General features: G+C 47.3%; 1 protein-coding gene and 1 long non-coding RNA gene across 2 annotated transcripts in view; both read right to left on the bottom strand.

The window, feature by feature from the left end:
• The window catches only part of LOC144602568 (uncharacterized), a 55603-nt gene extending 47665 nt beyond the window's left edge, over positions 1 to 7938 (bottom strand). The window contains 1 exon segment of the mRNA XM_078415697.1: positions 7525 to 7938. Within this exon segment, the coding sequence (XP_078271823.1) occupies positions 7525 to 7938 (414 nt within the window).
• The window catches only part of LOC144603241 (uncharacterized), a 478910-nt gene that overhangs the window by 434012 nt on the left and 26259 nt on the right, over positions 1 to 18639 (bottom strand). The window lies entirely within an intron of this gene.

The following is an 18639-nucleotide window of genomic DNA, read 5'->3' as shown; positions in this document are numbered from 1 at the left end:
GAAATAGGTTTTGAGCCTGGACTTAAAGGAGTTGATGGAGGGGGCAGTTCTGATGGGGAGAGGGATGCTGTTCCACAGTCTAGGAGCTGCAACCGCAAAAGCGCGGTCACCCCTGAGCTTAAGCCTAGACCGCGGGATAGTCAGTAGCCCCAAGGCGGCCGACCTGAGGGACCTGGAGATAGAGTGGTGGGATAGAAGATTTTTGATGTAGGGGTGCCAAGTCTGTTTAGGGCTTTGTATGTGAATAGGAGGAGCTTGAAATTGATTCTGTACTGTACTGGGAGCCAGTGGAGAGAGGCCAGAATCGGGGTGATGTGGTCCCTTTTGCAGGTACCCGTCAGGAGTCTCGCTGCGGCGTTTTGGACCAATTGCAGGCGGGACAGGGATGATTGGCTGATCCCAATGTATAGGGAGTTGTAGTAGTCTAGGCGGGAGGAAATGAATGCGTGGATGATTTTTTTCAATGTCGTCAAATTGAAGGAATGGTTTGATTTTAGCTATGGTACGAAGATGGAAGAAGCTGGCTTTTACCACGGCGTTGAACTTTAATGCAGAGTCAAATGGGTTGCAGCTGAACTACAGGGGAACCAATATCCCAGCAAGTATGTTTACTACTGCTGATCGGGTTGGTTGTTAACTAGATTGGCAGGGGGATGTGATCCACAGCAGGAGTGATGCAGGTCAAGCTAGAGGTTGATGAAAGCAAGGTCTATATGCAGGAGCAAAGCTGGGAGTGAGGAGGTACCTTTGGATTCATTAGCATCTGTTTCAATGTAAAAGGCCTGATGGGTGAGGCGGATGAGAACAGGGCCTGGATAGGTAGGTACGTGTGACTGGAATGTCATACCTGTTACGGAAGCCTGGTTAAGGGAGGAACAGGACTGGCAGCTTAATGTTTCAGGGACAAACACAAAATGCTGGAGTAACTCAGCAGGTCAGGTAGCATCTCTGGAGAAATGGAATACATGACGTTTCTGGTCAAGACCTTTCTTCAGACCTGAATTACTTTATTCAATTACGATTCATTTTCTCCAGGGATGCTACCTGACCCCCTGAGTTATTCCAGCATTTTCTATCTATCGTTGGTGTAAACCAGCATCTCAGCAGGTCTGAGGCAGGGTCTCGACCCGAAACGTCACCTATTCCTTTTCTCAAGAGATGCTGTCTGACCCGCTGAGTTACTTTTGTGTCTCAATTCCTTCCAACACATTAACATTAACGTTTCAGGGTACAGATGCTGAAGGCGAGATAGAGGTCTGGGTAAAAGAGAAGGGGCAGTTGCTTTACTGATTAAGGAGATCTTCATGGCGATTATTTGGGGTGACGTTAATGATGATTCGTCCAGTGAGTCTCTATGGGTGGAGCTGAGAAATAAAAAGGGAATGATCACCTTGTTGAGAGTGTACTACAGGCTGCCAAATAGCCAACATGATGAAGAGCTAATATGCCAGGAGATTGCAGGCAGTTGCGAGAATAATAAGGCTGTCATAGTAGGGGATTTTAACCTTCCCAATATAGACTAGGAAGGCCAGATCATCAAGGGTTTAGACCGGATGGAATTTGTCAAATGTGTTCGGGAAAGTCTCCTGAGCCAATATGTAGAGGATCCTGCAATGCAGAGGGCAAAGCTTGACCGACTCTCAGGAAATATGGACGGGCAAGTGACTGAAGTGTCGGAGGGTGAGGCTTTTGGGACATCGACCACAATTAAATTAGCTTTATACTTACGGATAAGAGCAAGGCTGGTCTTCAAGTTAAAGTTCTGAACTGGGGCAACTTTGATGATATTAGAAGATAGATACAAAACACTGGAATAACATAAAAGAAATATGTGCAGGATTGGGCCATTCGGCCCTTCGAGCCAGCACCATCATTCAATATGATCATGGCAGATCATCTAAAATTAGTACCCCGTTCCTGTTTTTTTCCCCATATCCCTTGATTCCTTTAGCCTTAAGAGCTAAATATAACTCCCTCTTGAAAACATCCAGTGAATTGGCCTCCACTGCCTTCTGTGGCAGAGAATTCCACAGATTCACAACTCTCTGGGGAAAACGTTTTTCCTCATCTCAGTCCTAAATGGCCTACCCCTTATTCTTAAACTGTGACCTCTGGTTCTGGACTCCTCCACCTTCCAGAATATTTTTCCTGCAACTCAGTGGGACAGGCAGCATCTCTGGATAAAAGAAATGGGTGACCTTTCTGGTCGAGACCCTTCTTCAGGCTGAGTCAGGGGAGAGGGAGGCACATATATAAGGAAGGGCAAGGCGTGAAGACAAGACATCAAAGGGGGTGGAGGTCAAGGAAATGTAGCATTTTGTGATACCACTGCTTAGGAAGGATGTTAATAATCTGGAAAGAGTGCAGAGCAGATTTACGAGGAGGTTGCCAGGATGTGAGGGCCTGAGCTATGGGGAAATATTGGGCACACAGGCACTTTATATTCCAGAGTGCAGGAAGCTGAGGTTGTGAGTGATCTTACAAAGGTGTTTAAAGTCATGAGGGAAGTCTTTTAGGACCGAGATGAGAAAACATTTCTTCACACAGAGAGTGGTGAGTCTTTGGAATTGTCTGCCACAGAAGGTAGTTGAGGCCGGTTCATTGGCTATATTTAAGAGGGAGTTAGATGTGGCCCTTGCGGCTAAAGGGATCAGGGGGTATGGAGAGAAGGCAGGTACAGGTTACTGAGCTGGATGATCAGCCATGATCATATTGAATGGCGGTGCAGGCTCGAAGGGCCGAATGGTCTACTCCTGCACCTATTTTCTATGTTTCTATGAGAAATTGATAGGAAGAATTCACAGAGTCTTTTACCCATGATAGGGGAATCAAGAACCAGAGTTCATAGGTTTAAGATGAAGAGGGAAAAGAATTAATAAGAACATGAAGGGCAACATTTTTCACTCTGAGGGTGGTGGGTGTATGGAATAAATTGCCAGAGGAGGTAGTTAAGGCAGGTACAATAACAACATTTAAAGGACACTTGGGCAGGTACATGGATAGGAAAGGTTCAGCTGGACATTACCCAATACAGGCAAATTGGACTAGCTTGGATAGGACATGTTGGACAGCATGGATGAATTGAGTCAAGGGATCTGTTTCTGTACTGCATGAATGCCCATACTCCCCTCCCCCTCCCCCCCCCCCCCCCCCACAGTCACCCCGTCACCACCCCCTGCACCACCACAACCCTATCATGGAATAGATAGTTTGGATGCATAGAGTACTTCAGCCAGATTTAGGGGAATCAAGAACCAGGAGACACAGGTTTAAGGTGAGAGGGGGAAAATTTAATAGGAACCCGAATGACTCACTGTGTGGTGGGTATATGGACAAGCTGTCAGAGGAGGGAGTTGAGGCAGGGACATAGAAATCATACTGAAGGTAGACCCAAAATGCTGGAGTAACTCAGCGGGACAAGCAGCATCTCTGGAGAGAAGGAATGGGTGACATTTCGGATCGAGACCCTTCTTCAGACTGATGTCAGAGGAGTGGGCAGTACAGAGATAAAATGTAGTCGGAGACAGTAAGACTGATGGGTGAACTGGGACGGCGGAGTGGTTGGGGAGAGATGGAAAACAAGGGCAACTTGAAGTTAGAGAAGTCAATGTTCAAACTGCTGGGGTGTAAGCTACCCAAGTGAAATATGAGGTGCTGTTCCTCCAATTTGCGCTGGGCCTCACTCTGGCAATGGAGGAGGCCCAGGACAGAAAAGTCAGATTGAGAATGGGAGGTGGAAGTTAAAGTGTTGAGCCACCGGGAGATCAGGTAGGTTTAGGCGGACTGAGCGGAGGTGTTCAGCGAAACGATCGCCGAGCCAACTTTTAGTCTCGCCGAAATACTGGAGCTGACACCTGGAACAGCGCATACAGTATGTGGTTGGAGGAGGTGCAGGTGAACCTCTGCCTCACCTGATGACTGTTGGGGTCCTTGGATGGAGTCGAGAGGGGAGGTAAAGGGACAGGTATTGCATCTCCAGCGGTTGCAGTGGAAAGTACCTGGGGAGAGGGTGGTTTGGGTGGGAAGGGACCAGTTGACCAGGGAGTTGCAGAGGGAACGATCTCTGCGGAAAGCAGAAAGGGGTGGAGATGGAAAGATGTGGCCAATAGTGGGATCCCGTTGGAGGTGGCGAAAATATGGGAGGATTATATGCTGTATGCGACGGCTGATGGGGTGGAAGGTGAGGACAAGGGGGACACTGTCCTTGTTACGAAAGGGGGGAGGGGCAGCAAGAGCTCAGCTGCAGGATTTCGAGGAGACCAGAGTGAGAGCCTCATCTATAATGTAAGAGAGGAACCCTCATTCCCTAAAGAAATCATGCTGTTGGGTTGCATCATAGCTTGGTTTGGGAAGAGCTCTGCCCATGACTGCACGTAATTGCAAAGAGTTGTGCAAAAGTAGCCCGGTCCATCACACAGACCATAAGACAAGGGAACAGAATTAGACAATAGACAATAGACAATAGGTGCATGAGTAGGCCATTCAGCCCTTCGAGCCAGCAACGCCATTCAATGCGATCATGGCTGATCACTCTCAATCAGTACCCCGTTCCTGCCTTCTCCCCATACCCCCTCACTCCGCTATCCTTAAGAGCTCTATCCAGCTCTCTCTTGAAAGCATCCAACGAACTGGCCTCCACTGCCTTCTGAGGCAGAGAATTCCACACCTTCACCACCCTCTGACTGAAAAAGTTCTTCCTCATCTCCGTTCTAAATGGCCTACCGCTTATTCTTAAACTGTGGCCCCTTGTTCTGGACTCCCCCAACATTGGGAACATGTTATCTGCCTCTAATGTGTCCAATCCCCTAATTATCTTATATGTTTCAATAAGATCCCCCCTCATCCTTCTAAATTCCAGTGTATACAAGCCCAATCGCTCCAGCCTTTCAACATACGACAGTCCCGCCATTCCGGGAATTAACCTAGTGAACCTACGCTGCACGCCCTCCATAGCAAGAATATCCTTCCTCAAATTTGGAGACCAAAACTGCACACAGTACTCCAGGTGCGGTCTCACCAGGGCCCGGTACAACTGTAGAAGGACCTCTTTGCTCCTATACTCAACTCCTCTTGTTACGAAGGCCAACATTCCATTGGCTTTCTTCACTGCCTGCTGAACCTGCATGCTTCCTTTCATTGACTGATGCACTAGGACACCCAGATCTTGTTGAACTCCCCCTCCTCCTAACTTGACACCATTCAGATAATAATCTGCCTTTCTATTCTTACTTCCAAAGTGAATAACCTCACACTTATCTACATTAAACTGCATCTGCCATGTATCCGCCCACTCACACAACCTGTCCAAGTCACCCTGCAGCCTTATTGCATCTTCCTCACAATTCACACTACCCCCCAACTTAGTATCATCTGCAAATTTGCTAATGGTACTTTTAATCCCTTCGTCTAAGTCATTAATGTATATCGTAAATAGCTGGGGTCCCAGCACCGAACCTTGCGGTACCCCACTGGTCACTGCCTGCCATTCCGAAAGGGATCCATTTATCCCCACTCTTTGCTTTCTGTCTGTCAACCAATTTTCTATCCATGTCAGTACCCTACCCCCAATAGGTTGTTGAACCCATCAAGTCTACTCCACCATTCAATCTATCTTTCCCTCTCAACCTCATTTTCCTGCCTGTAACCTTTGACACACTTACCAATCATGAATCGACCAATCTCTGCTTTAAAAATACCCAATGACGGCATCCACAGCTGCCTGCGGCAATAAATTCCACAGATTCATCACCCATTTGCTAAAGAAATTTGAGACCAGGCTCCCCACTACTGACTCCATCTGCATGTCACGCTGCCTCGGGAAAGCAGTCAACATATCAAAGAATTTTGCACGCCCCTCTTTCCTGCCTCTCCCCGTTGGGTCAAAGATCCAGAAGCTTGAAAGTACTCTCTACCAGACTCTGAAACGCTTATTCCCATCTGGTATCAGGCTTCTCAATGGTCCTTCCGTAAGCGAGGGTACAGTTTGATTTTGTTCAACCTGATTGCAGACCTTGGACATTGTCTCTGAAACTGTTGCTCTACAATGCGGAAAACTATACCCTGCTCTCTGTATCTTTCCCTTCGCTCTACATATTATACACGGGTTTGACTTGATTGTGTTTATGTGTAGTATTATGCAGACAGCACAGTGGTGCAGATAGGGTTTCTGCTTTACAGCCCCAGAGACCCAGGTTCGATCTTGATTACAGGTGATGTCGGTACACAATTTGTACATTCTCCCTCTGACTGCATGAGTTTCCCCCCACACTCCAAAGATGTACAGGTGAGTTGGGTAATTGGCTTTAGTAAGTTATAAAATGATCCTTGGTATGTAGGATAGCGTTAGTGTAGGGGTGATCACTGGATGGCACAGATTTAGTGGGCCGAAGGGTCTGTTTCTGTGCTATATCTCTAACATCTAAAGTAAATCCGAATGTGATTGGACAGCATGCAAAACAATGTGTAGGAAAGAACTGCAGATGCTGGTTCAAATCGAAGATTGGCACAAAATGCTGGGGTAACTCAGCGGGTCAGGCAGCATCTCTGGAGAGAAGGAATGGGTGACGTTTCGGGTCGAGACCCTTCTTCAGACTTTTTATTAGCAGAAACAATGGGTCTGCCAGGACGGTTCTGTTTGTGGATTTTGGGGAGAAGATAAAATCGAGCCGTGCGGGACTGGGGAACGATAAGGTTGGAGGCTTTAGAGGGCAGAGAGCCGGAGGTAATGACATCAGAAATGGTGTGTGATATTAAGGTCTGGTGCTCGTCTGTGGGATCATGGTCCAAGGTTAAGTAGGAGGAGATGTCTGAGAGTTGTCGTCTGGCCTCAGCCCGGTGGAGGTCAGTGCGCCAGATTACCACGGCACCTCCCTTGTCAGTGGGTTTAATTATCAAGTCGGGTTGCTGCAGAGTGAGCGGAGGACTGTACGTTCAGGGAGGGAGAGGGTAGAGTTAGTAAGGGGAGCGGAAAGTTTGATGCGGTTGTGGAGTCTTGGAAATGAAAATGTCTAAAGAAGATAGATGGCCATCCGGGGGGAGTCCAAGAGGAGGGGTCTGGTGGAGACGGGAGAAGGGGTCATCACTGGGTGGTGAGGATTCCTTCCCACAGAACAAAGGCATGAATGCGGAGGCAACAGAAGAAGAGCTCTACATCGTGGTGGACCCGATGCCTGTTCCACTGAGTTACTCCAGCATTTTGTGTATGCATGCAAAACAATGTTAGGCACATGTGAGAATAATAAACCTAAACCGAAAACTCAATTTGAAAGACAGTTGGACAAGTACGTGGATAGAAAAAGGTTTGAGGGATACAAAACACGGGCAAATGGGACTGGCTCAGATGGGATATCCAGATTGGCATGGATACGTTGGACAAAAGGTAGACACAAAAAACTGTAGTAACTCAGCGGGACAGGCAGCATCTCTGGAGAGAAGGAACGGGTGACGTTTCAGATCGAGACCCTTCTTCAGATGTGGGGCCAAAGGGCCTGTCCCCATGTTGTATGACTCTTTGAAGACACTTACTTTGTAGAGGACGGAAGCCTCCTCGATGGGGATGATGACGTGGCCTTGGTGCTCACTGGAGCAAGAGCAGACGATGCAGATGGCACCCTGGCACTCCAGGCAGAAGAGCTTGTGTCTCTCCTGGTGCCGCTGGCAGTAGAAGGCCGGCTGTCCCTGGTGGGGCTCCAGCTTCAGCTCCTTCACGCCCTCCACAATGTTGGCCAGCTTGCGGTTGGGCTTCAACCTCTTGTCCTTGAACACCTCCCTGCACTCGGGGCAGGAGTAGAAGGCATCGCCCTTCTCCCAGCTCCGCGATATGCACAGCCGGCAGAAGTTGTGGTCGCACTCCAGGGACACCGGCTCCTGGAAGAAATCCAGGCAGATGGAGCAGGTCACCTCGCTGTAGAGTCGACCAAGGGGTGGTAGGGACGCCATTATCCAAGGTCCAGCCTTCTCAGTAACCTCCGTCAAAATCTGTGGAGTAAAACACAAACATCTAAATTTAGTGCCTTCCTGCGTTGTTTCATGGTTGATCAGGTGTACACGTCCTATAGGCTCCCAGTACGGATGTTCCTCTGGAGATCAGAGCTTTCAACTTAGGCCAAAGCTCCAGCACAAAGGGAGTGGCGGCACAGTGACGCAGCGGTAGAGTTGCTGCCTTACAGCACAAGAGACCCGAGTTCCATCCTACGAGTGCAGTCTGTGCGGAGTTTGTACGTTCCCTATGTGACCACGTGGGTTGTCTCTGGGTGCTCCGGTTTCCTCTCACATTCCAGAGAGATGCAGGTTTGTAGGTTAATTGGCTTTATTGTAAATTGTCCCTGGTGGGTGGGATAGTGCTAGTGTATGGGGTGATCACCGGTCGACATGGACTCGGTGGGCCAAATGGCCTGTCTTCACTGTGTGTCTCTAAAGTCTAAAGTCCAAGGAGTGCTCCTGCCTTTTCAGAGGCACCATCTTTTACCTCCAACACAAGATCATAAATCCCAGTGTACGATCACTTAATTCATAATGATTTCCTGAGTCCAGTTTCAGCTTTTTAAAAAAATTATTCAGGCAAAATGGTTATTTGGTATCAGAGCAAAGTATTAAAAGATCTGCAGACCTTAACTAAAAACTGAACATATCAAGTTAATAAAACATAAAGCTATCTAATTATAACTAAAAGATTGAAGACTGAACTGGTCATTCAACTATAAACTTTCACACAGAACTCACTTTGAACACACAGCTGAAAAACAGGTTTCTTTAGCTAGATAGGATGATCTATGTATCTCTGTATCCAAGGGCCCCAGGACCTAATCTACAGGGAGAGGATGGGCGGGCTAGGGCTTTATTCCTTGCAGCGCAGGAGGATGAGGGGTCATCTAACAGAGGTGTATAAGATAATGATCTGCATCTACATAGAATAGAAAAACTGTATCCAGTAAAAACATATACAAGCCATACACGTTCAATAGGTACTGTGAAGAGAAAATTGGGCATAGTGCAGAATATTGTATTACAGCTACAGAGAAATGGCTTGTAACATGTACCCTGACCATTTACAGTATTGGTCTTTGTACGATCTTTGTGTATGCAAACATCCTATTGTCAACACAGAAAATGTTGGAGTAATCAGAGTAACTCTCTGGGAGATAGACACAAAGTGCTGGAGTAACTCAGCGGGTCAGGCAGCATCCCAGTAGAATGTGCACAGGTGATGCTTTGTGTCAAAACCCAATGGCTGGTAATAGATGAACACATGCTGTGTCCTGCCTCTCCTCTTTTCCAGCTTTCTTTCCCAACCCCCACAATCAGTCGGAAGAAGGGTTCTGACTAAAAACTTCATCGATCCACATTCTCCAAGGTGGATAACCTCACATTTATCCACATTATATTGCATTTGCCATGCATCTACCCACTCACCCAACCTATCCAAGTAACCCTGCAGCCTCATAGCATGCTCCTCGCAGCCCTCAATGCCACCCAGCTTTGTACTTGCACTCCGAGATCCATCTGCTCTAGAACTTGCTCCAGTAAGTTCCTGTCTAATACCATTAAAGTTGGCTTTGCTTCAATTCAGAATTTTAGCACGTGGGGCTGCCCTGTCTTTTTCCATCACAACTTTAATACTCATAGAACAGTGGTCGCTGATCCTAAATATTTAGCTGACGGACATTTCAGTCACTTGCCCAATCCATTAACCTGCACAATAAACCTAGTCCCACAAAATTCAAGCTTCAAGTTTTCCCTGTGGCATAATATACTCTGTTCCCACAAATTTCAAGTAAATTAATTTCCACTGCATTTAGTTACCAACAATTTAAAATTCATCATCAGAGAGTCAGAATCATATGGCACGGAAACATACCACATGTCGGAAGGAATTGCAGATGCTGGTTTACACCAAAGATAGACACAAAATGCTGGGGTAACTCAGCGGGAGAGGCCCATTTCTGGATAGAATGAATGGGTGACGTTTATTCCCCTCATTATTTTAAACACCTCTATAAAAGATCACCCCTCAGCCCCCTGCACTGCAAGGAATAACGTCCTAGACTAACTAATCTCTCCCTATAGCTCAGGCCTTCAAATCCTGCCATTAACCGTGTCAATTTCTAGTTTAGTGATACAGCATGAAACAAGCCCTGTGGCCCACTGAGTCCATGCTGGCCAGCAATCATCCATATACTAGTTCTATCCCACACTCTAGGGACGATTTACAGAAGCCAATTAACCTACAACCCTGCACGTCTTTGGAATGTGGGAGGGGGGAGGGGTAGTGAAAATGTTCCACTGAACTGAAAAACCTTGAACGCAGTCATGTTTCAAATCGCGGAGATGGAATGCGGAAGGGACGTGCAGAATGCGATTGGGTGAACGACAACGTTGATAAGGGAAGTTTATTTTAAACTCGACAGTTTGAAGAAGGGTCTCGACCCGAAACGTCCTTCTCTCCAGAGATGCTGCCTGACCTGCTGAGTTACTGCGGCTCTTTGTGTCTATCCTCGGCAGTCTGATACATCAGCGTAACATGCAAGAGCATGAAACAGAACAGTGTCGTCACATGTTTAGAGAGAAGACACGTTTAGACGCAGCACAGTGGTGCAGCTGATAGAGCTGCTGCCTCGCAGCGCCACGGTCCCGGGTTCGAGCCTGCCCTCGGGCGCTGTACGTGTAGCGTTTGCACATTCTCTCTGCGACCGCGTGACCACATCGGAAAGACGAGCGGTGTTTGTGGGTTAATTGGCCTCTTTAAAAATGCCGCCCGCCTGTCTCCATACGGTCTCTCTAAACTTAGCGATCCAATGTCAAACACAATTAGTAACAATGAAGGACATGTGAAAAGTTCAGCGCCTTTGTATCCGTCCAGGCTTGTTATAATGAGCGCATATACAGGGGAATCCGCTTTCCACCAGAGAGCTTTGCACACTTAAATCCCTGTCCGAGTGTCGGTCCGAGTCCAGGCTTGATGTCCAGACACCGCTTTGCAGCCTGCGCCTGAGTTACTATTTAAAGCGCCATTTTACGCAAGGTCGTTAAAAAGTTACAGAGGCCTTCGATTCACTTCAGCCCGGCGCCCAATGTTTACATGTAGTTTGATCGCAAAAAGACGATCTTCGAGCGTGAAAAAAAATTACCGAGGGTTGAATGAACTCAGCCGAACATTGCAAATAAAATAACTTTTTTCGCTGGAAGTTGCAAACCGCTCGGGTGTGCATTTAGTGCACTGCACTGATTACTTCTAGTGTAACTGACTCTCCTCATGGGAACGTGTGTATTTAGGTAAAGCCTTGTGTGCACGACATGTTCACAGCTTGCAAGTTCCAGCTTCGGAACCCTCGATATATCCCGACATGTGTTGGGTCGCGCCGTACCTGAGTCGGGCGTTGAGGCGAGTTGCAGTACGAGCCGTTACAAAACCGCACCTCAAGTTGTCTTCACTTGTGGCGAGGGTTTCACTCGCTACTGGCAGCTTTTGATTCTGCCCGCAGGGAGACAGACTGGTGAAGTTGAATGTATTGCACCACCGGCCACAGCCGACAGTGGCGCTACTGAGCGAGTTCGGTGGCCGGCAACGTTGCAGTGCCAGTGAAAGAGTCTAACAGAAAGTGTGGGAAGGAACTACAGAAATGTTGGTTTAAAGCGAAGTGGGACACAAAAATTCGGAGTAACTCAGCGGGCCAGGCAGCATTTCTGGGGAAAAGGAATAGGGGACATTTCGGGTCGAGACCCTTCTTCAAACTTACCACCTCATGTTCGTGTGTCTATCTTCGGTTTAAACCAGCATCTGCAGTACTTTCCTAGATGTTTTTCTTTTATTTTCATTGATTTTGAAGCACTGAAACAGGCCCCTCGGCCCATCTCGTCAATGTCGACCAAGATGTCCCATCTACCTGCCCGCGTTTGGCCCTTATCCCTCGAAACTTTCCTGTATTCACTGGAATTTAGACTTGTATTCACTGGAATTTAGAAAGATGAGATGGGATCTTAGAGAAACATATAGAATTATTAAGGGATTGGACATGCTAGATGCAGGAAACATGAGCCCAGAACCGAGGGCCACAGTTTTAGAATAATGGGTAGGCCATTTAGAACTGAGATGAGGAAAAACCTTTTCATGCAGAGTCGTGAATTTGTGGAATTCTCGGCCTCAGAAGGCAGTGGAGGCCGATTCACTGGATGCATTCAAAAGAGAGTTTGATAGAGCTCTTAGGGCTAGTGGAATCAAGGGGTATGGGAAGAAGGCAGGAACGGGGTAGTAATTGTGGATGATCAGCCATGATCACATTGAATGGCAGTGCTGGCTCGGAGGGCTGAATGGCTTCCTCCTGCTCCTAATGTCTATGTATCTACAGTATGTATCTATGTATCGATCCACATCCCTGTCCAAATGTCTTTTTAAATGTTTTTACAGTACCAGCCTCAACTACGTCCTCTGGCAGCTGGTTCCAAATCTCCACCATCTTCTGAAAAACTTGCCCCTCGGGTTCCTATGAAATCTTTCTCTTCTCACCTTAAATCTATGTCCTCTGGTTCTTGTAAAAACAAGGAACTGCAGATGCTGGTTTATACCACAGATAGACTCAAAGTGCTGGAGTAACTCAGCTGGCCAGGCAACATCACTGGAGAAAAACGATTAGGTGACATTTTGTGTCGGGACTCTTCTTCAGACTGAAAGTAGGGGGTGGGGTGAGAGCCAGAGGATTGAAAAGACCTAAACAAATCAGGGTCAGCAAAGGACCTAAAGCAGGGTTGAACCTTGCTTGGCCCATTGTTGGCTGGGGAAGGTGTGATCTCAAGAATCTGAGGTGAATTGTAGAACTGGTGAAATGACCAGGGTGGTGCAAGTGGGCTCATTTACCTGGTTCCCGAGAATCGTCTGAGGCAGAATAGGTACCCTGCCCAAAGGCCCATTGGCCGGTGTAACCGGGGGGGGGGGGGAGCAGAAGATGTTGCATGTGAGGAGCGTGGGCTGGTAGGAGGGTGACCCGGGGTATTGCCTCCAGCACCTTAATGGTCGGCCGCAGGAGCCGTTCCTGGGGCACAGAGATGTCCAGGAGAGGAGAGGGATGTTGGTTCGTGCAAGTGCTCCAGTACATCGAGCGGGTGGACCGACCGGCCTTTGGACATTGAATAATGACGCCAAAACATGGTGGCGCCCGCATGTGTAATATATGCAAAAATAATCATTGTGCAGTTGCACATGTGCCAAATAAAACACTATTCAACCTATTGAACTATTGAGCGTCTGACACCTCATTCTCATAGAGTCATAGATTGATACAGTGTGGAAACAGCCCCTTCAGCCTAACTCGCCCACACCTGCCAACAATGTCCCAGCTACCCTAGTCCCACTTGCCTGCGTTTGGTCCATAACCTTCCAAAACTTGTCCTATCCATGTACCTGTCCAACTGTTTCTTAAACGATGGGATAGTCCCAGGCTCAACGACCTCCTCTGGCAGCTTGTTCCATACACCCACCACCCTCTGTATGAAAATATTACCCCTCGGATTCCTCTTAAATCTTTTCCCCTTCACCTTGAACCTATATCCTCTGGTCCTCAATTCCCCTACTCTGTGTAAAAGACTCTGTGCATCTACCCGATCTATTCCTCTCATGATTTTGTATACCTCTATAAGATCTCCCCTCATCCTGCGACTCTCAATGGAATAGAGATTTTTATTTTCTTGATCTCTTTTACTCCATCACAGGCGACAGACTATCAACTGATCCGTACTCTAAACCCACAGACTCCAACAGTTATCTGGACTGCTCCTCCTCCTACTCTACTTTTTGCAAAAATGCCACCCCTTACTCTCAATCTCTTCATCTTCGCCGCATCTGCTCCCGAGAAGAGGTTTCCCATTTGAGATGTCCTCTGTCTTTAGTAAGTGTGGTTCCCCCCCCGCTGTCAAAGATGGATCCCTCACCCCCTTCTCCTCTGTGTCCCATAGTTCTGCTCTCACTGCCCCTTGCCCCCAGACTAGAGAAAGGATAGAGTTCCCCTGATCCTCACATTTCATCCAGTGCATTATGCTCCAATATTTCCGTCTCCTTCAACATGACCTCACCACGAGACACATTTTCCCATCCCCAACTCTTCCTGTTTTCTTCAGAGACTGATCCCTCCACAAATCCCTGGTTCACTCATCCCTTCAACCAACACCCTCCCCTCCCCAGATACTCTCCCCTGCAACCGCAGGAGATGTAACACCTGCCCTTTTACTTCCTCTGTCATATCCATCCAGTGATTCCAACAGCCCTTCCAGGTTAGAGAGAGGTTCACGTGCACCTCCTCTAACTTCATCTACTGCACCTGATGTTCCAGCTGTGCCCCCTGTGCATCAGCGAGAGCAAATGTAGACGAGGCAACTGTTTCACTGAACACCTGCCAGAACTGCCAGAGGAGGTAATTGAGGCAGGGCTTGTCCCAACATTTAAGAAACAGTTAGACAGATACATGGATAGCACAGGTTTGGAGGGATATGAGCCAAATGTGGGCCGGTGGGACTAGTGCAGCTGGGACATGTTGGCCGGTGTGGGCAAGATGGGCCTATTTCCAGGCTGTATCACTCTATGACTCTATGACCTGCTAGGTCTCCTAGTTACAATTTTAACTCCCCTTCACATTCCCCTATTGATCTTTCTGTCTTGGGCCTCCTTCATTGTGAGAGTGAGACCACAAACAAACTGGAGGAACAGCACCTCATATGTTGTTTGGGTATCATGCAACCCAATGGTATGAATATTGAATTTTCAAATATTAGGTCACGAACCAAAAACCGGCCGACTCAACCTCTCCCTACAGGTCAACCCCTCTAGTTGTGGCAACATCCTCGTGAATCCTCTCTGTCCTGGCAATGTCCTTGTAAGTCATCTGTGCACCCTTTCCAGCTTGACAACATCTTTCCTACAACATAGAACTGAACACTATACTCTAAATGCGGTCTCACAAACGTCTTATACAACTGCAACACGACCTCCTAATTTCTGTGCTCAAATGCTCTCATTGATGAAGGCGATGTACCAAAAGCCTTTTTGACCACCTTGTCGACCTGCGACTCGACCTTAAAGGAACCATGCACCTGCATTCCTAGAACCCTCTGCTCTCCAACACTCCCCAGAGCCGTACCATTCACTCTGTAGGTCCTGCCCATGTTAGATTTACCAAAATGCAACACCTCCCATTTATCTGTATTAAATTCCATCAACCATTCTCCAGCCCACCTGGCCAATCGATCAAGATCCTACTGCAATTTTTCACAACCATCTTTACTATCTTCAAAACCATCCACTTTTGTATCATTAGCAAACTTTCTATTCTTGCCATGTATGTTCTCAACCAAATCATTGATATAAACGTAAAACAGTAACAGCCCAGCGCCGAACCCTGAAGCACACCGCTAGTCACAGGCCACCAGTTTGGGAAGATACCCTCCACCATTACCCTTTGCTTCCTCCCATGAAGCTGATTTTCTATCCATTCAGCTATCTCTCCTTTGATCCCTTGCAATCTAATGTTCCAGAGCAGCATACCATGTGGTAATCTAGCAATGTATGTGCCAGCAGACACAGCTATCTAAAATCAGTCTGAAGAAGGGTCTCGATCCGAAAAGTCACCCATTCCTTCTCTCCAGAGATGCTGCCTGACCCGTTGAGTTACTCCAGCATTTTGTGATACCTTCGATTTGTACCAGAATCTGCAGTTATTTTCCTTCACAGCTATCTAAACTCTATGATGGCAGCACTAATGAGACTTTTAAAAAAGCTTTTAACAAGGCACATGGATATGTGTAGAATGGAGGGCTATGGATCATGTACAGGCAGATGAAATTAGTTTACGCTGGCATCATGTTCGACACAGACATTGTGGGTCGAAGGGCCTGTTCCTGTGCTGTACTATTCTGTGTTCTATGTACACCTCCTCCCAACTGCTTCCTTTAATGAGCCTATTTTATTCCCCCAATTTCACCCTCCCCATTGTATCTCGAGTGATGGTGAAACTTTTTTCGTGCACAGAAAGAAAGTTGCCATTTGTCGGAGCAAGACGAAGGATACAGAGAAGATTTACAAGGATGCTGCCAGGACTCGAGGGCCTGAGCTACAGGGAGAGGTTGAGCAGGCGAGGACCCTCTTCCTTGGAGTGCAGGAGGATGAGGGGTAATACTTTCAAAGTGCACAAAATCATGAGAGGAATAGATTGGGATGATGCACAAAGTCTCGTGCCCAGAGTAGGGGACTCGAGAACCAGAGGATATAGGTTTAAGATGAGGGGAGAAAGATTTAATGGGAACCAGAGGAGTAACATTTTCACACAAAGGGTGGTGGGTGTATGGAGCGAGCTGCCAGAGGAGGTAGTTCAGGCAGGCATTATCACAATGTTTAAAAATCATTGAATGTCTGCAATGAAGCAGAGGAGAATCACACTGTACTCTTACTGATGGAAAGACTGTTCTGAACGCTGACAATGGAGACATTCTACCCAGTTTCATACAAGCAAGCTACAAGGTTGATCTCCCATCACTTCCTCTGTGTCTGCCATCAAAGATCATTCCGAGTTCCGCTCTCTAGTATTAATCTGTTTAAACACTGAAGACAGTGAAACAATCTGTTGTTTCCACGGAAGAGCTGCATGATGCGTTTACTTATAGCAACCGCTTGCCACTACCTGTGCCATTTAATCAGTAATCAAACAATCAGTCCCTCTTGTGAATTCCTGCACATGATTCATAGAAACATAGAAAATAGGTGCAGGAGGAGGCCATTCGGCCCTTTGAGCCAGCACCGCCATTCATTGTAATCATGGCTGATCATCCACAATCAGTAACCCATGCCTGCCTTCTTCCCATATCCCTTGGTTCCACTAGCCAATAGAGCTCTATCTAACTCTCTCTTAAATCCATCCACTGATTTGGCCTCCACTGCCTTCTGTGGCAGAGAATTCCTAAATTCACAACTCTCTGGGTGAAAAAGTTTCTTCTCTCCTCAGTTTTAAATGGCCTCCCCTTTAATCTAAGACTGTGCCCCCTGTTTCTGGACTCCCCAACATTGGGAACATTTTTCCTGCATCGAGCTTGTCCAGTCCTTTTATAATTTTATATGTCTCCATAAGAGCCCCTCCCTTCCTTCTAAACTCCAGTGAATACAAGCCTCGTCTTTTCAATCTTTCCTCATATGACAGTCCCGCCATCCAAGGGATCAATCATATATCATATATCTACAGCCGGAAACAGGCCTATTCGGCCCACCAAGTCCGTGCCGCCCAGCGATCCCCGTACATTAACACTATCCTACACCCACTAGGGACAATTTTTACATTTACCCAGCCAATTAACCTACATACCTGTACGTCTTTGGAGTACGTGTACGTCAATCTCGTGAACCTACGCTGCACTGCCTCAATTACAAGGATGACATTCCACAAATTAGAAGACCAAAACTGTACACAGTACTCCAGATGTGGTCTAACCAGGGCCCTATACAACTGCAGAAGAACCTCTTTACTCCTATACTGAAGTCCTCTCGTTATGAAGGCCAACATGCCATTAGCTTTCTTCACTGCCTGCTGTACCTGCACGCCAACTTTCAGTGACTGGTGTACAAGGACACCCAGGTATCGCTGCACTTCCCCCTTACCTAACCTGACACCATTGAGATAATAATCTGCCTCCTTGTTTTTGCCGCCAAAGTGGATAACCTCACATTTATCTATATTATACTGCATCTGCCACGCATCTGCCCACTTACTCAACCTGTCCAGGTCACCCTGCAATTTCCTAACATCCTCTTTGCAGTTCCCACTGCCACCCAGCTTTGTGTCATCTGCAAACTTGCTTGTGTTGCTTCCAATTCCTTCGTCCAAATCATTAATATATATGGTAGACAGTTGTGGCCCCAACACCGAGCCTTGCGGCGCTCCACTCGCCACTGCCTGCCATTCTGAAAAGGACCCGTTTACTCCTACTCTTTGCTTCCTGTCCGCCAACCAATTCTCTAACCATGTCAACATCTTACCCGCAATATCATGTTCTCTAATTTTGCTCACCAATCTCCCGTGGTCGGGTAGACCACTGCATTCTCTTCAATTAAAAAAAATAAGACATGATCATGATCTCTGGAACTTTTAATAGGTGCTCATTTGGTTGTTTGTCGGGTACATTCCACCTGGTGGCGCCGTCAGCAATGGCAGCGTTGCCAACGATCTGTATGGCTTTTCGTGTTTTTTGTTATTTTTAGAGTGATTTAAAAAGTATGTTTAATGCTCTCTGGTTTGTTTTATGTGGGGGGGGGGGGGGGGGGTGGGGAGGGTTCAGGGGAAACTTTTTCTCAATCTCTTACCTTGCCCGAGATGCAAATATTTTCCGGATCATATCTCCGGTCGCTCTGCAGCCTAACATCATGGAGCTGGTGGGCTTGCTCAAGGCTGACTTTGAGCCCCACCGCGGGGCAGTGGACTTACCATTGGAGCCTGCGATCCATTGCCTGGGATCAACACCTGTGGATTCCAGCATCGAGGAGCTCGCAGTCTCGGGTAGAGACTGATGTCAGGAAGCTCCAAAGTCGCAGGAGGTTCGACTAGTCCCGACCTGGGGTCTGATCGCCCGGCGTGAAGAGCTGAGATCCCCCGATGCGGGAGCTTGATCGCCCCA

This window comes from Rhinoraja longicauda, chromosome 19 (genome assembly GCF_053455715.1).
Source record: "Rhinoraja longicauda isolate Sanriku21f chromosome 19, sRhiLon1.1, whole genome shotgun sequence".
NCBI lineage: Eukaryota > Metazoa > Chordata > Chondrichthyes > Rajiformes > Arhynchobatidae > Rhinoraja > Rhinoraja longicauda.
Note: the sequence above shows the minus strand (reverse complement) of the source record. Positions and strands in the feature narration are given on the sequence as shown.